General features: G+C 38.3%; 1 protein-coding gene across 3 annotated transcripts; it reads right to left on the bottom strand.

The window, feature by feature from the left end:
* Nucleotides 1-2,839: 2,839 nt before the first annotated feature.
* On the bottom strand, nucleotides 2,840-20,335 carry LOC141435787 (nucleosome assembly protein 1-like 1). 3 transcript variants are annotated; one of them, XM_074098606.1, is made up of 9 exons: nucleotides 20,247-20,335; nucleotides 19,758-19,869; nucleotides 11,951-12,158; nucleotides 10,883-11,049; nucleotides 10,047-10,177; nucleotides 9,564-9,724; nucleotides 8,859-9,047; nucleotides 8,399-8,521; nucleotides 2,840-3,370 (listed from the first exon to the last, which is right to left on the bottom strand). In XM_074098606.1, exons 2-9 carry the CDS (start codon nucleotides 19,859-19,861, stop codon nucleotides 3,248-3,250), a joined length of 1,206 nt encoding a protein of 401 aa, XP_073954707.1. In that variant the 5' UTR covers nucleotides 19,862-19,869; nucleotides 20,247-20,335; the 3' UTR covers nucleotides 2,840-3,247. The 3 variants fall into 3 exon arrangements, with proteins under 3 accessions (XP_073954707.1, XP_073954708.1, XP_073954709.1); XM_074098607.1 differs by lacking the exon at nucleotides 20,247-20,335 and adding an exon at nucleotides 20,157-20,235; XM_074098608.1 differs by lacking the exon at nucleotides 2,840-3,370 and adding an exon at nucleotides 6,144-6,743.
* Between the last annotated feature and the right edge of the window lie 3,435 nt (nucleotides 20,336-23,770).

The following is a 23,770-nucleotide window of genomic DNA, read 5'->3' as shown; positions in this document are numbered from 1 at the left end:
TCGGCCCGAGGCAGTCTGTAACATACTGTAAATCTCTTCATAAAGACTTGTATTTTACTCAAACAACTGTTCCTAGAGAATTACTTTCGGTCTAATATCTGAAAATATTGAGCTGAATAGTAGGTAAATATTAATCGTTTCTTGGTTTGAAGTTATTTTTGAGCTGACTATTTTAAGTGAGTCTGAGTTTGCAATATTTTATATTGTAATCGCGACTCGTCAACGGCTCTAAAGTTTGTAAAAAGTAGGTACTCGATAAGCTCGAAGGGTTGTTATAAACCTTGGCCCTTTATGCCGAGCGTAGCTCGATGACCATCTCTGGGTATGAATAATTTTATTAGCAAAATGCAATAAGTTTTGTCACGATCATAGATCTGAATGGTTGTATGTAATAAAAGACAAATCGTGATACATTGTTAAAATCATCAATAAATTGATCCAATGAAGACTTCGGTTTTTTAATAATAATTTACCCAGAATCCTGGTGATCCGACACTAATGCAAGAGGAACACTAATGAACATTAATGGAGGATGATTTGTTAAGAAATTTTTGTCATGTACAGGCACCAAAGCCAATATCTGGCAACAAAGGGTGCATAAATATCTGATGCGGTGCGGCTCTGTTTTTAGGGCCAGTAGGACGTGGCAGATATTAATGCAGGTGACAGTACAGTAGAGGTCATCTCATCAGGGTCGGCAGTAAATGTCTCGCTATCCCACTAATATTATAAATGCGAAAGTTTTGTAAGTCTGTTTGTTACTTCATCAGGTCTGAACCGATTTAGATGAAATCCGGTATACAGATAGTTTTAGTCCCAGGGAAGGACAAGGATAGTTTTTATCCCGGAAAATTGCATTCTCTTCCCGCGGGACGGCGATAACCGAATTCTACGCGGGCGAAGTCGCGGGTAACGACTAGTTATACATAAAACAACACGAAACAAACAAAACTCGATACGTTCCTTCCGATCAGCCGATATTGTATCGAATAAGAGCGTTTTCACATTATCCGATCCGATAACGATATCGGACAACGGTGGATGGACGACACCATGTGCTGTTTTCACATATTTCCAACAAAATTGTTCCGATACGGCCGGTTTAAAATGGCCGCCACGCATCTGCGCACACAGAGACAATTTAGATACACGCATAGCACACATACAAACATTATCGTCCGACAGCTCACGAGCCGTCACGTCACGATATCGGGCCGAAAAATGTGAAAGAGAGGTACACATTTTATCGTATCGTCGTGCGATACCGATATCGGTTCGGATAATGTGAAAACGCTCTAAACGTATACATACCTCAGTGGTATCATTTGTACCCGGGTGAACGGGTATTTGCACCGGGTGTGGCCTATAATATAATATACGAGCAAATAATTAAAACATAGATCGTACTCGTCAAACCTAACTTAACAGTACTTTCATTGTAGCCTGGTGCGGGTGACACTTGATGCACTTTTAGTTTTACTCAAAATAACTTGCTGCGGTCTTAATATAGGGAAGTATATTTCAGTTGTAGCCTGAATATGACTGGCGTAAAATATTTGAACATAAAGAATACCATGGTTATACGAAATAAATTTAAACTATCAGATTTTTATAATGAATTAATTAAATTCAAAACACAGTAAGTGAAGAAACATAATATGCATGTAACGTAACCGTTAAGTGATGGGACCTAATGGATCTTGAATATTCTTGCAAACTCAGTTTAGCCTTTACTGAAGTGGCAAATAATATTCCAACCTAGAATTTCACTAATATTCTCATCAAAGTTAGCGTATCGAATTGATGACATTAATTATGATTAAGATTTTAAATTATTCGTTTTATCGACTCAAGTTTCGACACTTTGACTCTAGTCACCCGCACCATGCTACAATGAAAGTACTGTAGTTCAGCGACTTTAAAAAATAATGAAATCTTTAGATTTTCCTTTTTTATCATACAAAATAAATACACCTTATCAATGTACGCCCATCATAAAACCCAACTGACGTCGCCTGTCACGCTACAAACATCAAACATTTTGCTTTCATTACTTCTTCGAAAACTTTAAGTTGTAATAAAACTAAACTAATTAGTTTTAAAAGTCGCTGAACCAATGTTGTTTAGTTTGACGAGTACGATCTATGTTTTAATTATTTGCTCGTGTTTACAGGACATCCGGTATAAAAATGAATGAAAAAAAAAACACTTGTAAATTAATTAGTTTATTTTAGAAACGTGTACAAATACCTTAAGATGGTGTATGCGATGGATATTTTGTAATACTGTTCCCAATGCTTTACTACACCATAGAACGTTAGCTTACTCCTCGAAACTGTCAACCATAACTTAACAATAGTCTAACCACAACTTACTGATGTACCAATAAAAACAACTTCCAGTCTCGGTATTAACTAGATCTTATAGAACCTAACGCTGTTAAATCACAAGTCTTGCGACCTCGGTCGTTTATCCCCTAAATTAGTGCACAAAGCACAAACAAACTATAATAAGTAATTTCAGCGATGGCCACATAAAGGCGGAAAATACTTTAAAAAAAAGTAAGACAGCAATTAACATTTAAATAACTCAAAATTATCAAGGAATGTTTGAAAAAAATCAACTATTGCGAGGTTCTGACTGTCAATACTTCTTTGCCGATAGTTTAATATGTCAAAAGACATTTTAAGTGAAAATCCTACAGCTGACCTACCACTTTGAAATTCTATATTATATGAATATATATCACCACTATGTTTATTGCATTGATTTAATTCAAATGTAAACTAAAAGCTGTCATGAGTCAATGATAAATCAGTGACAATAAAACAAGTTATAATGCATATTATATTACTTATATTATAAGACGGTTAAACAAATATGTCTCGGAAGGTGCGAACCGAAATAAAAGAGCTATAAAATAATCTGAGATTTCGTTTTTTTTTCATCGCCGCGAGTTACAAGATTTAAAGTCTTCTCGTGAATAGAATGTGGCATTTAGTGTTACCACCCCTGATGTACAACTGTACAGCTACTTAGGGCCCGGGGTGACGTGTAAAAATACGGTCTTTGACATAAACAAACGTTACTTGCAGAACTATATACGTAACGAATGTAGAACAGAAGAATTGACAGCACCAATTTCATACACCATTATATCCCTGCATACGGATAATCTAAGTTCGAAACTGGGATATAATAGTAATAGTACAGCTATATTATTTTTCCAGTGTGGGGCAGTTTAGTGCTACTGCTGCTTGCATTCAGCCGGGTTTTCTTGGTAAGTCTTGTTGTTGGGTTTCTTGCCCCGCGGCCTTCGCGGCGCAGGTTCCTCGTCCTCGCTTTCCTCAGTCGAGCATTCCTCCTCCTCCTGTGTTAGTTTTAAAAATGTAAGCCACCATCCAACTTAGACGATTAGGTTAGTGAATACGAGAAATACATGTGAAAGGCCAGGTCTGGCCCTATACTACAAAGTGCAAAATTCACGCATCTTGCCGTCCCTCTGACGCTTATATAATATAATACGAGAGTGAGAGGGACGGTACAATACGAACTTTGATTTTAGAATTTCGTGGTAGCCCCTCTGGATCCACGTTAGACTAAGAACGCACTATGCGATAAACCGCGCGGTTTTAGCGTGCTATTCCTCTTCAAAGTATCGCTTGAGAAAGAGACTGCGCGCGCTCAAACCGCACGGTTAGCCGCATATTGCGTACGTAGCCTTACGAAGTAGTCACCAGCACCAATATCTGACACAACAAGCGTGCATAAATATCTGATAAGACTCTTATTTCTAGTGCCGGAAGGACGTGTCAGATATTTTGGCACGCTCCGCTGTGGCAGATATTGATGCTGGTGACTGTACATATATCGTCAATCCGATATGCCTAACAAATTAATGAACATGGGTTAAATTGAATCCGTAGTTATTTAACATCAGACCACATTTACTTACAAATGCAAATTGCAGTTTATAGTACTGGTTAAAATGATGGGCTCTGACAAAATTAAATGTGAGCATTCGCAAAGTCCAGTCAGGAAGGCTCGGAACCGGTTTACAAAATACCGGTAAATTTCGGTATAACTACGAAATTTCATAAGAACGCGAACGTTTTTAAGAACTTAACTATAACCTAAATAAACCGGTTTATTCGACGAGTGACAGCTGGCCGGCCGGCGACGTTTATCCTGCGCCGGAATAAACCGGTTTTTATTGTTCTAAAACGGTTAATCTGACAATAACTTTATGTTCCCTTAAAAACCGGTGTAAAAATAACGGTTTCGCGAATGAAATTAAAATGAAAAGGTTTTGCGCCAAGTACATGATAGGTTTGGAAATTTAACCGGTATCCGAGCCTTGCCAGTCAGTACAGTCGCCATCAGATATTTTGGAGCGACCAAGGTGATCAAAAATATCGAAACATGAATACCTTAATATTAGAGTACATGTGCCGATATTTATTGACCACTATCTGATCGCGACTGTACAATTTATCGAGCTACAGGTTAGTAGTACTCCCACATTATGGAGTGCAGAGAAGAGAACAATCTCTTATGGGGGTAAAGTTGCAGTGTCCGACTAAGAGGTAAATAAGTTCAGAATCCCTCCAGTGGCGTCTGAAATAAATTAGTAAATATATCCTAAAAGAACGATTAAAACATTTAAAAGCAGAGTGATTTTACTTTATTTATCGTTATAAAACTTCGTATTACTCCGTTGCTGCTGTAAACGCCGCAACCTTTTGACGGACACTGCGTCCACTGAGTTGTTGTTCCCTCTACGATTTACCGTCCTTCGGTGCAAATGGAAAATCGTCCACTTGAATTGACCATTTTGAATTAGGACCAAAGTGAATTTATCAAAATGGAATTGTGCTGAAAAATATTTACAACCAAATTTATTTTAGTTGTAAATTAATTAAAACCCAAATGGAATATTTACCATTATAAATCAGGAGCAAAATTAAATAAGCAAGAAGTGAATGTTGTCTAAACCAAGTCTTAACTTAATATGTAGGCCCAAAACAATTGATTTCGGATAGAACATATTTACAATTCGTCGTATTTCTGAGCGTACGTAAATATAAGGGCTTTTTTTCGGCATACATCAAATTTGACAATTTTACCATAGGACAAGGTTCCATTTTCCACGATATTCAGGATGGACAATTTTCATTGTTGATGTATTTAAAATTTTCATTCTTCTGCTTTGACGTATAATTTCGAGTTGTCTATTTTCCATTTGCACCAAATGACATTAAATCCCCCCTACATTCCATATTCCATACATTAGCATATCGGCGTTATTAGATGAAGTAAAAGTTACGTCAAGCGTATGATCTACCCTCTTTGGGGACACTAGACCTACGCTAGCTGACGCAGTTTGCACGGAGCGGACGCCTGTTGAAAAATAGTATGAGCAGTGCGATTTTACCTGGATCCGCGCCCGCAAGCGTGCGCCCGCGCCAGCTAGCGCAGGCTCTAATGATTATGCTTAGTTCAAACAATACTATAGCTCGCGCCCTGTGACAGCTGCCACTTTCTAGATTTTTAGTTAGAAATTGTATGGATATAACAGCTGTCAAAGCTCAAGCTATATTTATTGTGTGAGCTAGAACTTGCTTCATCATATCATTCAGAATTAATCTTAACATAGTAAACATTTTACCTTGTTTAATTTCTTTCGTTAATTATGAGTGAATTCTGCAACCATCTGCATTCCATACACGAACGAACAGGAGATAACGCATGCACAAACCAACAGAATCAAGCAAAAATAAAACACGTATTTAAAAAGCATACAATTTTAATGTCATCTTAGCGACATCATGCCAAAAACATAAAAGCCATAACCATTATGTAAAACTACTTGACGAGCTGCTATACATTCGACGATTATGCTAACTTCAATAAAAAGTTACATAAATAAACAAAAATATACACGTATCTTCACCGACCTAGCTATTGTCGAGTACACTATTAAAATATATCTCTGAGAGAAAGATCACAGTGTTGCGATGTTCAGAGTATCAAATGCATTTTGGCACTAAAGAGATTCGATCGTCGCGGCCGCGTTTGGTAGCTCCACGATGGAATGACACGATTACGATTAGGCACTTACAATTTCAGTCTAGTAGGAAAACATTAATAGCCTTAGAGGATGATAATGATAATATCACATTACAATTTTAAATAACACAATCGAACATGTAAAATCCGTAAAGAAAAATACACACTATACCATCATATTATAATAATAAATAAAAACAAAATATTGTAGAACTAAACTAGAAATGCAATAAAGTTATCGTAACATTTAACAAGTTCGTGCATTGTACAGATATGAACTATGAAGGCACCTAGTTCCCGCGCGTCCGCTAGCTACACTGCTGCTTATCTGACGCCGGTAAACCTTGGACGAACGGCGCGAGAAAATCTTAATAAAAACTAGCGAACGAATACTATCAATTTAAAAGATTCTACCCGGCGTATATGTAGAGTAATGGCTATCACTTGTCGCTCTGCGATTTAGAAACTACATAAATCTCTAGGATTGTGATAGATATATGGAAGGCGATAGCAGCACAGGCTGTGTATTAGACATTATAGTGCGCGGGGATTGGGCGTTTTAGCACAATCCGGCACGACGCTACGTGACAACGCTAAAGTAGGGGATCGTAGCATCAGTCGTCTGCATCGGAAACCTCCTCGGTTCCGGAATCTTCCTCCGAATATGAATCCTCCTGAAAGCAAACACGACGTTTGGTCCCAGCCACCGTCCCGCGTCCAGACGTAGATACCGCGGACCGCGCAAGATGCAAAAACAAACAAAACAGGGCTTTTGGCATGGCACCTTCGTCTGAATAAGGGAGGTAGGTACGGGAGCAAAAAAAAAAAACTTTCAGCTAACTAGGCAAGCGATAGGAACTTCTACCATGCAAACTAGTGTAAAAAATGGGGGGGGTACTAGATGGCTGTAGAATTCACTATATAAACTACCCAAAATGCAAATTTGTTGATTAACTGAACCTTTTATTACCCTTTTAACGACTAAGTCTTAAACATACATAAGATGTAATAAAACTATGATGACACTAAATTAATCCAAAGTGTGATTTAAAATTACAAAATCTTAACAATTAAACATGTATTAGAAAGATGAGTGCATGGCTTTGTAATCCGTCGTTACTAGATATAGTGATGGCGTGGAAGATTTGTATGCCAGGGTGGCAAGCATGATTGCAGTTTCTTCTCAATATAAGCGTCTCACAGTAGTTACGTTCCGAAAGAAGTCATCTTTTTTGGGTTGGATTGGAGCATGATTAGAGCTTTAACACATTATGACGCCATGCTCCATGGCAACCCCACTGTCTCTTTTGTGATTTTTTAAGACATAAAGCTTTATGTTAGCTTTGAGATGAGACAGTGGGGTTGCCAGGGAGCATGACGTGCATTATGATTGATATTGATAGTTGCTATCGCGTAAAGAACGCTACCGAAATACCTTTGCATCATCTTTAAATTTGAACGGGTTTATTTATACCTATTTGCAGGAAGATTACTTTCAGCTTTCTTTGTACCCGAATGCCCAAAAATGGGTTATGTTTTACAAGAGTATGAATGTATTCACGTTACTGGAACTGTAGACAATTTCTGTGTTGTCTACTTAATTAGACGCCCGAACCGTCCAAAATTTGGACTCCAAATCAACCAAGATGACCTCTCAGAAGTAGCAACTGGCTTATATCGTATCGATGCGCTTCAAAGCAGGGCTTCAAATACCGGTAAAAAGTTGGTATCGTTACCTCTGTCAAACAGAACGGTAACGTTAACGTTAAACGATGTACCGTTACTTTAAAAATTTATACCGGTATAAAAAATTTAACGTTATAAGCTGTTCACATAATGTTAACGTTAATTTAAAAGTATCGTTTAAAGATTACTTCTGACTTTTACATTATAGCGGCGTCCCTGGTCATCATTCTGATAAATCAGAACATTTGTTTATGCTATTAAATCTACTCAACAACGATATGTATGTGCTTGTATGTAATTCGTATCAAAAAATTAACGGATTATATTATGCATTCACGATTATAATTTTGATCCCGACGATTTGAGCCCATTTCAAGTATCTGGTCACGGAAAAACTAAAAACTTTGAAGTAATGTTACTTTTTAACGTTATAATAATGTGAATCGGGTAACGTTAACAAGCCCTACTATTAGCTACTATGTAAAGAAAAATTACCGTTATCAAGTAACGTTTTATATTAATACCGGTAGAAGGTAATTTTTCGATTTTACCGTTACGTAACGTTACTTATAATGTGAATTTGGTAACGTTTGAAGCCCTGCTTCAAAGCATTATCTGTGTGTTTGAGCGTGTGTCCACGTACCTCTTCCTCGTAGTCATCATCGTCGTCATCGTCCAAGCCTTCACCGGTGTAGAGCAGCACGGCGCGCGATACGACGCGCTCGCGGATGTAGTGGCCGATCTCGAAATCAGCCGTCAACAACGCCTAGAGAATATAGAGTTAATTAAACATTAAATTCCTTAATTGAGTCATATTGGACCTTTCAATTACTCCAAAACAAAAAGAATTGGCGAGGTTTTAAATATTGCAAGCTATAACGAAAAATTGGAGACCCCCTTTGTTAGGTGTGCTATTTATTTATTAAACTTACTATTTATTTGTTTTAAAGCAACAAAAAATCGAATTTTACAGTAAATCGAAGATTAATCTGGTTTTCAGGGCTAAAATAAAGCATTTTTTACTGGAGTCGTGCCTTCGAAATATTTTTTAATCGCGTCAACATCCCTATTAATGATTATTGTTTGTTCAAGGGTTAACATACCTGGATGTCAGAGGCCAGAGTGGAGTTGGGATCCTCGGGCATGGCAGGCGGAGAGAAGAAATTGAAGAAGGAGTCTGCCTGCACAGACTTGGTCACTGTACGGACGGACCCACGCGACTTATGCTTCTGCTTCTTCTTTATGGTTTTCACCGTCACGTTCTTGCCCTTTTTCCAGTTGATTTCACAACCCTGCATAGAATTCGACACTTGTTAGAGAAAGGAGAGTTCAGTGAAGTTGGGTTGGGTTGAGAAATTTGCCTCAGTTGGTAGTGCATGTTGATTGAACATCAATGTTTTCAGTAATTGGTGTATTGTTTGTCATCATTTCAGGTTTAAGGGGCCAGATGGTACACAAAAAACTAGTCTTTTGCTTCATTCCGAACTAGAAAATAAATCTTGATTTGGCTAGTTCAGCTAAAGCATTGAAAAAAAAAAGCATTTTTTTGTAGATTTTTAGTAAGTAATAACATTTGTGACGAGTTGAAAACCCAATAACAAGAAGGCTAGAAAAATACTTGAAAAAAAAAAAAACTGACGATACAGTTTTTATACAAAAAGCAATTTACATGTGGAATGATATTTTTAGGTTCTCAAAAACAAAAAGAATGTAGTATTATTTATAACCACAAGATATTAAACACAAATTCTACAGACATGGCTCGAATATTGACTTTTTACCTACATTAAAAATAATAATGAACAAACCTTGCAGGAATAAATTTCAGGGCCCTCAAATTCTAACGGGTTCTCTTCGTCAGGCTTGCATTTCATGGAGTACTCTTTGGTGAGTATGGTGTTTGTGAAGTAGTCGTTAGGCGCGAAATGGAACTCTAGTGTGAAACCAATAGGGTCTTCATGCATTAGCACTGAAAGCAAAAAAAAAATTATTTGATAAAAGGAAAAAAAAGTAGTTCCTAATCCGCACTGGGCCCGCGTGGGAGCTATGGCCCAAGAAGCCTTCATTCTCAGACCTATGCGCAGCAAAAAAGGAAGTAAAGTTTGAAATCTGGTGAACTGTCGCAGTTACGTACGTATTCTGATGCCCGGCAATTACAGGACGCGGTTGTACTCATTTTAACTAAAATCACGTTCCTGAGGTTGGCTCAACATATAGAAAAGGCACCAGAAACTTGCGAGTTTCACTAACAATTTCACAAATAAGAAAAAGTATGATTGTAAGTATCTTACCTTTGATGTCCAGCAAAGTTTTAAGGATAGGCTCGTCATGGTCCTGCATCATTTCGCACAGCATAGATACGTTTCTGAATATGGTGAACCAGAAGTCGGGCACTCCTTTGACATTGGGGTCCATTGGGGGCCTGTAATCAGAAAGCGGTTGATAAAATTGTTCCAAAAAATATTTAAACAATTAGATATTTATTAGAGCCTCAGTTGGTGATGCATGTTCAATCGTCATGGCATTCAGGTCTTGGTGATAAATATAGTCATCATGTACATTTGTTTGTCCAGAGCAGTGGATCCACTGGTTAGAAAATAGTAACTATCTATACCCCATGTCGCACACCGAGACGGAAATTCTATCAACTTTAAATAAAAACTAATTGAGCATGCGTTAATGGTCTCACTTTGATTATTCGTAAGAGTATAGTGGACTAAGCGAGCCGCTTGACGAAACTACTTTAGTACAACCATGAGCTCAATAAAATCGTGTAAGGATGCCCCTCACGAGATGGTTCGCTCAGTCCATACCCATCAAGGAGTGCGAGATGTGGTAAAAGTTGATATCCTGCCTTTTTACAGAAATATTACTCTTAAATATTTCATTTGCAAAACTGTTTTATTTCCCTACTCTCAATTTTCTCCGAAAGGAAAAAAAAACTGTCATTTTCAGGTTTTATAGAAAGAACACAGTACGTTAAGTTAGGTTTTTTTTTTACGGCAGTTCCGAAAAATATATGATTTCAGAGAAAAGGAGTTGGGAAATGAAACGGTTCAGCAAATGAAACATTTGGGATTGGGAATAATATTTCGGCAATAACATAGAACCGGTTAAAGTTACTAACTCAGCGGGTGGCTTCACTTCCTCTGGTTTCTTGTCCTTATCTTCGCCTTCCGTGATGGCGGCATTCTGGACAGCTCGCGCGAGCTCCTCTTCTTCGGTCTCGTCGCGCCAGGGGTTCAGGCACTCCTCGTCTGTGGGCTCGTAGGCGCCATTTACGATTTGAGCGCGCTGTGGAAAGCAGATTATTAGGAATGATTTTTACAACTTCCCACTAATATTATAAATGCGAAAGTTTGTAAGTCTGTTTGTATGTTTGTTTGTTACTTCATCCAGTCTAAACCACTGAACCGATTAGGGTGAAATTAGGTATACAGATAGTTTGAGTCCCAGAGACGGACATAGGATAGTCTTTATCCCGAAAAATTGCATAATTCCCGGTTCCCGCGGGATAGCGATAAACGATTACTGCGCGGACGGAGTAACGGCTAGTTAGTAAATAATCTGAACATCTTAGGGCCTCCGCTAAGTAGCGAGGGTGCACGGCACGGTTGCGCACGCGGCGTGCTGTTTCCAATAGGTTCGCAGCGCTGCTCTATTAGATGACATGAAACAAGCACGCCGCGCCAAGCCAAGCCGTGCACCCACACGAGGTTAGCGGAGGCCCTGAACACTTCCTTTCTTCTGCAGTAGTACTCTTTAAGTTTAAGAGTGCAAATTAAATCAACAAATAGTACTTAATTCGGACAACTCGCGCGGCTAGATCAGCGTTGCCTTAAGAAGACTGTAAATTTTGTGAATAAACGTGACATTTTTCAACCACTAAATCTAACAAGACGGGTAGTGGGACAGGTGGTACTACACATGAACATGATATCTGAGCACATTGGCTTGTTGTAGTGCGAGCTAGACTGTCTTAAAACGAAAATATAATCAACTGAATATAGAATAGTATAGAAACTGATCATATATAATATACTCTGCTATGGAACCTTTTCGTAGAAAGTCATAGTGACATCGCATTGCTTGACAAGGGCTCCGTTATGACACTTACGTGAGAACGTTCTACGGTGGGTCAGGAATCAAATGGTTTGAGTGTACATAGCGTCCGTAAAAAAAACTTAAGGCTAACCTTTTCAAACAGCGGCTTATACAGCTTCTCATATTTGCATTCGAGCGCGTGCACCTCGCTGTAGAACTTGGACTCGACCTCGACGAACTCCTTCTGCAGCGAGCGCAGGGCGCGCAGACGCCTGCGCACGTTGGGGGGCAGCGACGCGATCGCCTCCGCGTGGATGCGGTTGGTTATGGCTGCCAGCATCTCGTTGCGAGTCATGCCGCTAAAGGGACAATAACGTACGATTAAATATCTCTGGATTAGACATGTGGTTAGAGAACCTGACTGAAGCTTGAGGTCCTGGGCACGATATTGGGGGATCATATTTGTAAGAATAATACAAATATTTGTTCTGTAGTCTTGGTCGTTCCCTAGTACCCATAGTATAAGCTTTGCTTAGTTTGAGACTTTGGTGCCAATTGTTCCATGATATTTATTTATTTTCTTTAATTCGATTAAATATTTCAGGATCATCAACTCCTGGTAAGGATCTGGGGATCTGAGGTGTTGCTCTGTAGCTTTTTGCACAAGCCAGTTGCCGGTAAGTCCGGCGCCGAGTCGTGATGGTTTGTTACTTTGGGATTGAATCAATTGATGGAAAAATTGATCTGTGAAATTTATTTTTTATAAGGTCACATTCACATGTTTTCATGTAAAATTACCTGCCCAGACATTTTACTGGTGGTCCTGGCGCCGATTACCCGACACTTACGTATGCCATGCCAAATCGCATGCCTCTAAACAAAGCGTCCCTACCGACTAAGGACACTCAGTATTTCTCTTTTCGCATATGAATGAAATTCCTTTAAAGTGGGACAAAAAACGGACGCCAGTCAGGTAACACCTGAGCGGGGAAACAGAAAGACAGAAACTAATCACATACTCGCTTTTCGGGGGTTCTAGAGTCTTCTCTGCGTGGGCCAAGGGATCCATGTTTAGAGTACGTCAAGCTGTACAGTAAACTGACGCTCTAAAATGGCACAGTTAAACGTGTATTTAAAATAAATCGGTATTGATTTGACAACTCATTCAAGAAGGCTGATTGTCATATTGATTTTTAAATTAAATTTTATGAAATGAAGCTAAGGGTGATAGGTATATAGCATTTATTAAGGCGCTTCTAAACGGGCTACATTTTCACTGCAATTTGTGGCCGGCCATTATTTGCATCTTGCTCTTGCATACGGTGGCAGAGAAGGACGGCCGTAGTCGCCGGCCACAAATTGCAGTAAAATAAGTCTCGTTTAGCAGCATCTTTAGGAAAACTCAATCTTGGAAACCAGAACTAACGTCGAGAATACGCATGCCAGTAGCTTGCATTCGACGAGTAGCTCACTTTTTGTTTCAAACGGCCTTTCTAGTCTCAGATGGCTTTTACAACTTAGTAGCTGGATTACTGCAGAAGTTCCTTTAATTTCATACTCGTAATTTATCCTTTTGTACTGCCAAAGGAACTAGGTACTGCAAATAATCTTAGCACACATGTTTGTATCATATTTATTCGAATATTGATGTACAAGAGGCAGTGTTGTGTGTTCTGTTTTGTGTATGTGTGGTATATATGTATATATGTATTTTACATGTAGTTTATTGACTTTAGTTTTATGTATTAGTGTGTACATTTATATGTGTATTTATAATGCATTGTTTGAGTTAATTTAAAATTTCGGTTCTTTTATCTTATCATTGTACTCGTAGTGTCTACTCTTGTGTCTGATATCCTGTCAATCGTTCAAAGTTTAACTGGAAGAGATCCCTTTAAGGGATGACTTCGCCTTTGTACATCTTACTATTCTATGTTCTGTTATTTTCATGTGCTTTTATGTAAAATAAAGAGTTTTACAATAGAGTACTTTAGATGCGCCAGCATGAAATGTGCCGGCTTCGGGTGTCACTTAAAAATTTCGTCATAGGTTCCTATAATACTTTTTCTAGAATTTCTTCGCACACTACCTATAATAGTCATGTTCTTTATTAATTTCAAAAGAACGCTATTTGATTAGTTGAGCATTATACGGCCTATTTTATGTCTAAAAATATCGCCGATCATCATTTACGACGTAAACACAATCAGAGCCGGTTAACATCTTCTCCCGCAGTATTCTGAGAATCGAGAGCAGTTATGTTCGCTGTTGGTGCAGCAAGACTTTGTTAATTACATTCGCGGGCATACTGTGGTAGTAAAAATTAAACATAGGTAAATCAATCGAAACTTATTGCGCGCAAATATATTGGAACAATATGTGATGAGGATCCAACCAACAAGATCCTAATTATGAACAGTATAGTATAAGTAGTGCTGTATCAGAATTAGAGCAGATTATTGTATCTTCTATCTTATCTGACGACCGGATTAGAGAACCATCGAGGCAGACATATTTGTGGGCCAATCAACTTTTTATTGTTATTCTATAGTATGCTTAGGAGATAAGCCATGAAGGAATTACGTTAAAACTGTCACAACTCTTAACTTTTAGTGGATTTAAACCCCGTTATGTAAAAATGACATTTTGCGATGTGATAAAATAAAATGAGATTTACGAAACTTGTTATCGTAAGGTAAGATTATTTATAATAAAAGTAGATGTATTATAATCATAAAATACATTGATCTTGTCAAATGTTCTGCATCGTAAAATTTCAGCGTTTTAATAATCATAATACTTAAATAAAAGTACCTAAGCGTTATTATACTTCAGGCATGTTTGGTTGTCTCCAAGTCTTGTTAATATTGCTGTTCTAAGATCTGAAGAGGTTGATAAGTGGTAATTGTTTAAGAAATAAATTTTACAATTGCAAATAAAAATATTTGAATTTGAAGTTGAATTTGAATCTGAATTTTAAGACTATTTGAAATCATCCTATATGTGATTTGACATCATCCGCACGCAAAGTTCGAGCCCTGATGATAATAAATACTTTTTCTGAACTTAACGGAAATATTTACATTATACAAAAGAACGTACCACCAGGCTTCATCCTTTGAATTGTTGTATTTGTGTTACCCTAGATATAATTTCGACTGCTATTATGTGGTCCGTCCGAAATAAATTAGGACTGGTTTAAACGTCAAATTACATTTTAGTACTGGAAATTAACTTAATCGTCTTTTATTCAGGTTGTTTTGTTAAGAATAACTAAACTAAGCTGATTAATAGATAAACCGCATTAGGTTCAAGGCAAATAAGAACAATAGGTTTATAAAAAGACTTCCAAGTAAGGCTAGCTACTAGACTATGGTAAGGTTGTACCTACTTGTACGAGATGCGTAGTCATTGTAAGTATATTTAACCTGAAGTTTAATGCTTTATAATATAAAGCTTATACCTAGAAAGGTTCGATTAACTTTAAACTAAGGCAGCTGCGCGTCCTTAATAAATAAATATAATACACGTACATTTTTATTTTCTATATATATATTTAGTTGAGATCACTTGGAAGCCAAAGATAGTAGGTAAAGATATGTGAAGTGTGGTTTAATTTCTATGCTAGATCGAGTATTAACTAGAGCGTGAAATGAATCATTAGTTCAACGAACTTCCATATAAAAGCTTATACCTACGTACAAGAAAAAGATAATTATAGACTACCGAGTAACTGTTACTGTCTGCGGCAAATACATTAAAGTAGATATAAAATTTAACATTAATCGAACTTATAAAAAACCAATAGGTAGGTAAGTACCTGCATAAGAAGCAAGTCTGAAGAAAAATAAAGACTGAGAGCCGTGAACAAAGCCAGGCTGGTTTAATCTACGGCTCTTCTTATGGTGATTTTCCACCGGCGAGGCGAGACGAGACGAGGCGAGAAGAGAATTGAAATTTGTATGGCAGCGCTCGCGGCGGCTCGCGGCGCGCGCGCGAGATTTGCATACAAATTTCAATTCTCGTCTCGCCTGGTCCCGTCTCACCTCGCCGGTGGAAAATCATCATTATACCGCTCAACTAACAACTAGTTACTCACCCGAATAGTTTTTTTTTTTTTGATCTCGGTCTTTTCGGTGAAATATTTACCGAATGGATTTAAAACACCCTTGTTACAAGAGAGCGCTCTTGCCAGGCGGATTTTCCCAACTCACGATTTTTTTTGATATCATATTTGACTGTTTCTCAAAAAGTTGTCCATTTTCAGTTGTCCACTTATTAAAACTCATCCCAGCCTATACATGTCCCACTGCTGGGCACAGGCCTCCTCTCAGAATGAGATGGCTTGTGCCGTAGTTCCCACGGGGGTCAGTGCGGATTGGGAACTTCACACACACCATTGAAATGCTTCGCAGGTTTGTGCAGGTTTCCTCACGATTGATTTCCATCACCGTAAAGCTTGTGGTAAATTTCAAATGTAATTTCGCACATGAATTTCGAAAAACTCAAGAGGTGCAAGCTGGGGTTTGAACCCACGACCCTCTGCTTGAGAGGCGATAGGTCAAACCGCCAGGCCACCATGGCTCTTAATAAAAAAATATTTCCAGACTCTATTTCAACACAAAAATAAGTAATATTGTGTTTAAATATATACAAAACCTTGTAGTAAAGGTGATAGAAAGTCAGATAATCTTTGTTGTTGGGTCCAATAGAAAGATTCGATATAGTTACAAAATTACGATATTTTCCTCACAAGATTTCGTGACGTTTTCCTGACATCAAGAAATTTTGGATGTTTTATGCAATTTATGTTTTAAGACCTCGTCCTTAGTGTTAATAATTTCTTGACAAAACTGATTTCTCCTCGATTATGATTTCATGACAGGACAACTTTTTGAAAAATACTCATTTATTCGTTTTTTTTTAAACAAGCCTAAAGCGGCGTTTCCATCAGAGATGTGCGAGAATGTGTTGCGTTACTTCGCCTCACTTCGCTCAGCTGTTTCCACCAGAGATGTGCTGCGCGAGGATGTGTAAATGAAGAGTTTCCATTAGTCAATGAAAAACATCCCTCGCAACACATCCTCGCACATTATTGGTGGAAGGAAACGCTGCTTAACCCTAACCTACTGTTTTATAAAACCATAAGAAATACACCAACAAAAAATATTTTTGGTTACGGAATAAATTGGAGAGCTGGGAAATAAAACAGACAAATGAAACATTCGAGAATAATATTTTTGCGAAAGAAGTTTTTTGTAAAAGTCACAGGTTTTTCCTGATGAAAAATTACTCTGCTAGACTAGAGGTAGGTATGGTGTTTCTGAAATACCCAATGTTGTTTAGAGAAACTTGGTTTGGTAGCACTTGTGTGCGTGCAACTGTATGCCACACGGCGTGGCGTAGTTTTAACCGGCCTTCCTCAACAGGGTTGGATATTGTACTACTAACTATGTACTTTGAACATAGTAAAGGTAATTAGTTGATTGAATAGGTAAAAAAAAGTATGATTGTGCAACAAGAGCATAAAACAAGTCATTTTACCTGAGGCGTTCATATAGCCACCAGAGCCGGTACGGCGAGGGTGGATAGACACATCCGAGGAGAAAATGGGTTTAATGCTCGAGTTGTACACTCTACTTCTCACTTCGATGTTGAGGAAATAAAATAGCAACAGTGGAAACAAGTGTTCACTTGTTATGTACCTTTTATTGTTCATGTATTAGTTATAATTATATTTTTTTAATTTTATTGATCTATTTACATTGATTTAGTTGATTTTTAGTTTAATATAAATTAAAATTTACAAAAAAAAATGTACAGATTTCTTTGTTTGTGGCTCTTTGCACCTGATTGCCTTGGTCTTAGACGAATATATTATTTTATGCACTAGAGCATAAAAAGTAATTTTAATTTTTTGTTGCCTAGATCTAGCATAAATACGAACTTTACGAGCATGAGAAGTGAAAAAGTTTTTTCATACCTATTGCAGTTTTAAAAGAAAAATGCTAAATCTGTAGGTAATAGAACTGCCCAATAACTGTTATGCTGTAGCTAGCCGTCCATTTAGTCATAAAACCTCTATTGTTACAGCTACTTGATTCATCCCTGTTTAAATTAGGACATGACTCATTGGATGAGCATTCGGGCCATGTGACACATCCAATTAAATTCCATCCAAGACACTGGAACCATGAATAATAATTATAATATTGTGAAGTCACTGAAATACTTGGATATTCACATGGTTAAATTTAGTAATTCACCTACAACCAGTGTTGCCAACTCATATTTTCAGAAACCGTAAATCCATCAGTTAAAATTAATCAATGGGTGGTGAAACAGCCCCTAAGTTCATCAATTATACTCTACAAGTATAATATGTTTGAATTAGCTTAATTTAATGAGGGCTATCGTTTTTTGTCTCACTAGATGGCGCACTGTAGCATGAGGTTTTTAAGTATGGCTTTCAGTCTGTTATTACGGGCGTGAAACCAAAGTTTAGATTAAAATCATATTTAATACACCTTAAAACAGTACCATAAAAATATCGAGCATGCCACAGTGTTGCATAGTCCCCGTTTTGTTCGGAAAAAAGGGAGGACAAAGGTTTCCGAAAGACAAAACTGTCTCAAAACACAGACATTCATTGCCCCGGAACGCATAGTTGCTATAATTAATTTCAGATATTGCAAAATATTCACAAATTTATTCTAATTATAAATAAACCCGCATAGCTCACCCAAAAACTATGAGATTTGACATTTCGGAGACCTCACGCTACACTAGCGCCTCTAGTGGCGAATTCACACGCGATAGCCCCCATTGTACATAAAACTAGGCCGAATATCGGGTGGCGGGATATTCAGCTATCGGGTCAACGGTCCCGCCGAATATCCGGTATCCAGCCAAGCCACTATCCGTTTCATCTCTATTAAACACTTCAGATTACACTTAATTGAAACATATTGTAAATGCATAACTCACATCTTAAATCGAGTTTAGCTCAACATGTTATGTTACAATACAATTTGATATAAGTTTAGATTCACAACTTTAGAACCTTGAGCAAGGATCATCCAGACCATCGCTATCTCACTTATCCTAGTGCAAACAGTAGTGTTTGTGCTGCTATTTCGTCCAGGGCGGAGACTAAGGGGCTGTTCACCGCCCATTTTTTAATTTTATTTGACAGATAAACATGATGAGATCCTCATCTATTCGAACAAAACAAACAGAGGCAGCATCACATTTATCAGTCAGATAAATTTAATCAGAGAAACAGGGGGTAAAAGTCTGGTAGTGACTAATGTCACACAAAGTATTTTAAGTTAGCACTACGCTGGTAACGCATCTGGAGCACTGGTGTTTCTATGTGCAAGTTTGGTGGTGCTTTACTTAAGATCAGGTGACTTCGTAGCCCATTTGCAATGGCACATAAAAACGAGACGTCATTTCATAAAAAAGATCATATTTAATAGTTGAAAAGCTGTATGCAATAATTTAAAGGTTGGATCGAAGAATAATTTATCCAACTAAATTTTTGTGAAAAATTTGAAACAGCTCCAACAACAAGAGTAATGCCTGATAAGGTCAGTGCAGATGTTTCCATGTTTGACAGTGAAGTAAAAAATTCAAGTAATCTTTAAACGAGACCATACCAATTTTTTCACAAAAGCTGCATACTAAAGACCTTTTCTCATCTACGAGAGCACAAATTTTCATTTTAAAAAAAAAGAAAAAAAAGGTGGTAATTATAATAGCCCAATAAAGGGAGTTCCAAAGCGCTCAAAGCACATGTGCAATATTACAATATCACCTTAAATGTATTAAAACCTGCTAATAAAGTTCCGTCATGATCTCCACACACCGAATAGAGTGGCTTGTTTTAAAGGAAAACAGTAAAAGAGAACATTACAAAGACAAGCGGAGAAGATAACCTATAATCCAAAACTCACCTCTTCATTAGGTGCTGGGCCAATTCTCCGCCCCCGACAATTTCTTCCTCTTCTCCAGATTCCACTTCGGAGGTCGCATCACCGGCACGTTCCACGGTTCCCATTATTTCACCTAAAACAACACAATGTTCAATTTGCCGCCACGTTGAAATCAACCACACAACCGAGTGCCGGCTTAAAAGTGTATGCTGATGGACCACACATGTCAATGTCACAATTTGAATATTATAATCACGAACTATGTGTAACAGGAACAGAAATATGCTGATACTATAGCATTTTCGTGTGAAGATAACATAATGCGCAGTACATATAAAGCAATTTCGGTTCGCTGACCGACCACATGGCTGAAGGTGTCCCACGCTGATATTAGACGGTATATCACGTTAAATTACTTACACGGCTTTATGGACAACTAAGATAACGAAGAATCCAATGACATATGATGTAAAACTGTTTTGTAACGAATTATTCGAATTGATAACGTACCTTATTGCCGACAAAATTCGTAAGAAAAGAAAGATGGCGACTTGCACCTCACAACGGCAATGTGAGCGACGGACAAAGTGAATGTGAATGAACTGAACTGAATGAATTAATCGAACGAATGAAAGGACAAGTAGCCAATTTTCCGGAAGTTATAGATTTGGTTGCCACACTCAAAATAAAAAATACAACTTAAAGCCGGTTCACACGACAACAAAGAACCTTTTTTCGTTTCAGATAAGATAAAAAAAGCGATGTCATTACTTGAAACTAAAATGAATTATTAAATTGAATAAATGTATTTCTTTTTCGCATTTATCTTAAAACTTTGATCCATCTTGGATCAACTTGGCTCAACTAGGGTAGTACCTGGTAGTATAATTATGCTAGTAGTTAAACGTCCATGGCTGAACTTGGCTTAAATTGACATTTTGAATAATTGTAGTGTTGTCACGTTATTTGCTTTTGCACCAACATATGCGTATTTTAGGGCTCATTTGACTAGTATTTATTTTATAGTTCTAGATCTAACCACTTTCACCTATAATAAAACACTAACTAAATTTGAATAAATTATATAAAATTCCATAAGTGAAGACGGGCAAGATGTACTAGTTGAAGATTTTGGTTTTAAGGTGCTGGTGAATCTTCCTTGACTGAAGGACTGCCTTATTTGCACTGAAGGCCGCCCACGCCCGCGCGATCCGACGTTTGATCTCAGCCACTTGGTCCTCAGAACCAAGCGTAATTCTGTGCCCGAGATACACGTAACTGCTGACGTCCTCGAAAGGAAATGGACAGTCTCCGGCTTCCGGCGGTATGTTGGTCATGATTTTTGTTTTGGTGGCATTCATGTTCCGACCAATTTTTAAAGATTATCGTTGTAGCTCATTAATCATGACCACCATGTGGTCGACGCTGTCCATAATCAGTGCGATGTCATCCGCGAATCTTAGGTGACTTAATCTCTCTCCATCGACTACCAAGCCCTTACTGGTCCAGTCTAGTCCGCTGAAGATGTTATCAAGAGCTGCGTTGAACAGTTTTGGCGATATGGTGTCTCCTTGTCGTACACCCCTCTCTATTTTTAACGGCTTTGTTTGTTTATGAAGACATACAGAGGAGACATATGAGATGGAAGGACGATATCTGCCGACAGGCGGGTGGAGTGCATATGGCTTTCGATCGCCAGGCGTGGAGAAATGGAGAGGAGGCCTATGTCCGAAGACGGACGAACTAAGGGCTGCTGTGGATGGATGGATGGATATAAAATTCCTCTCCGTGTATATTCATCAAATATAGTAAATCTGTAATGTTTCATTAATTTAATTATAAACTGGAAATTATTGGCGTTTGCTACTCATCTAAGATGATGTATTTGTTTTTTTTTTTTTTTTTTTAAATAATTACTGTACGCTCTGTTCTTCGGGCAGTACGTGAGAGAGCATCACGTACTGCCCGAAGAGTTCAGCTTACAGTGCTTAGAGTATGTTTAGGTATTAAAGGAAACTTTAGGATGTTAGAATAAAGGAGGTTACATACTCTGTTCTGACAGGCCGTTTACAATTTTGATATTCTTTTTAATTTCATACTTAGATTCTCGTGTTCTCCTGTCACTGTTGTGATCGCTTTGTCAATATGTCAATGTATTTTTCTCTGTGTAAATAAAGATTAATTATATCTAATTAATCTTATGTTATTAATCTTCTCCATATTCCATCTGTATTTATAATGTGCAATTAGTGCTATAGCGATAGACACTAATAGGTAATTGGCCCGACACGTAAATTATGGCTGAAAAAGGAGACAGAGAAATTGCAACGTCCAGTTCTGGCAGCAGTGGTTTGCCATCCCTAGAGAAGCTAGATGGCAACACCAACTATGCGACGTGGAAATTCCTCATGGAATTATACCTTATCCATGACGACTTATGGGAGTACACGAGTGCTACACCTGCGGTCGGCGATGTTGCTGGTACGAAGCGTGATCAGAGAGCACGTGCAAAAATATGCTTGATGATCAGACCCCACTGCTTGGTGCATGTCCGCAATAGCAAAACGGCTAAGGACGCTTGGGAAGCCTTGAAGAATGCTTTCGAAGACAAAGGTCTGAACAACCGCTGCCGACTTTTGACAAAACTAGTGAGCATGAGGCTCGAACAATTTGCTACAATACGCGAGTATGTGACATCTGTCCTAACAACGTCACAAGAGTTGCTGGACCTTGGGAAGGAGGTTGATGATGAGCTGTTGGCAGCTCTACTCCTGCAAGGCCTAACCCCGGAGTTTCAACCAATGAGGTTGGCTATTGAGAATAGCAACATAGATCTGACTACCGATTATGTAAAAACGAAGCTGTTCCAAATGGAAGATACTTACGCTGCGAGCTCCAGTAAGAAGCCATCATCATCGGCACTCCTTACAAATAAGCACAAGGGCAAGAGTGCTCCTAAGAAGAAGACTAGAGGAAAGGTCAAGTGCTTCATTTGTGAAGGACCTCACAAAGCACAGGATTGTCCGGAGAACCCCAAACAAAGGAAGGAGGCGCTGCAGGCCTATGCGTTTGGGACACTGGCAAAACCAGACGCAGAGGACTGGATCATCGATTCGGGAGCGTCTACGAGCATGACGAATCGAAAATCATGGTTCAGGGACCTAAAGTGTACTTCTAAGCCGTTGAGAGTGACATGTGCTGACGGAAACGAGGTTTTGGGTGAAAGCGAAGGTACGGTAGTTTGCGAATCAATAGATTTAACAATCAGTAATGTGACATATGTTCCTAAATTAGCTTCTAATTTATTGAGTGTAAATGCCATTGCGAAAAAGGGTCATGTAGTGGTATTTACAGAAAAAGGCTGCGACATCTTTAAGAGTGACGAATGTGAGATTAGAGGAAAGGCTGTAGTGAAAGGTGTGGAAGAACGAGGCATTTATAAAATCAAGTGCTGTTCACAGGGTTCTGCGCTTTCATCAGCAACTGAAGGTGACCAGCTGATGCAGTGGCATCGGAGGATGGGACATCTCGGTATAAACAATCTAAAATTACTCAGAGATAAGATGGCAACTGGGGTAAGTTTTCCCAACACTATAACTAAACTTGAGTGTATACCTTGCATCATGGGGAAGCAGACCAAGCAACCTTTTCAAAAGAACAAAGCCACACGGAGCACCGAGGTACTAGGCTTAGTACACTCCGACGTATGCGGACCTATGGAGGTACCTTCTGTCAGCAAGGCCCGATATTTTTTAACCTTTATTGACGATTTTACTCGCAAAACCTTTGTATATTTTTTGAAACAGAAAAGCGAAGTTTTTGGAAAATTTATTGAGTTTAAGGAGTTTGCTGAAAATCAAAGTGGAAGGAAACTGAAGATACTTCGCACTGACAACGGTACGGAGTTCGTCAATAAACAAATGGATAATTATTTGAAAAAATTCGGGATTCAGCATCAGCTGACTGTTGATTATACGCCAGAGCAAAACGGAGTCGCAGAACGTGGGAACCGAACTATCAACGAGAAAGCAAGA

This window comes from Choristoneura fumiferana, chromosome 15, assembly GCF_025370935.1.
Source record: "Choristoneura fumiferana chromosome 15, NRCan_CFum_1, whole genome shotgun sequence".
In the NCBI taxonomy this organism is placed as follows: Eukaryota; Metazoa; Arthropoda; class Insecta; order Lepidoptera; family Tortricidae; genus Choristoneura; species Choristoneura fumiferana.
The sequence above is the reverse complement of the archived record's forward strand: the minus strand, read 5'-3'. Positions and strand labels throughout refer to the sequence as shown.

Excerpts from the sequence above, each read along its gene's own strand:
- LOC141435787 (XM_074098606.1), bottom strand. The coding sequence starts at position 19,861 with ATGGGAACCGTGGAACGTGCCGGTGATGCGACCTCCGAAGTGGAATCT. Across the intron at positions 12,159-19,757 it reads GCCCAGCACCTAATGAAGAG|CGGCATGACTCGCAACGAGA; the intron begins GTGAGTTTTGGA and ends TTGTCCCTTTAG. Across the intron at positions 3,371-8,398 it reads ATGATGACTACGAGGAAGAG|GAGGAGGAGGAATGCTCGAC; the intron begins GTACGTGGACAC and ends AAACTAACACAG.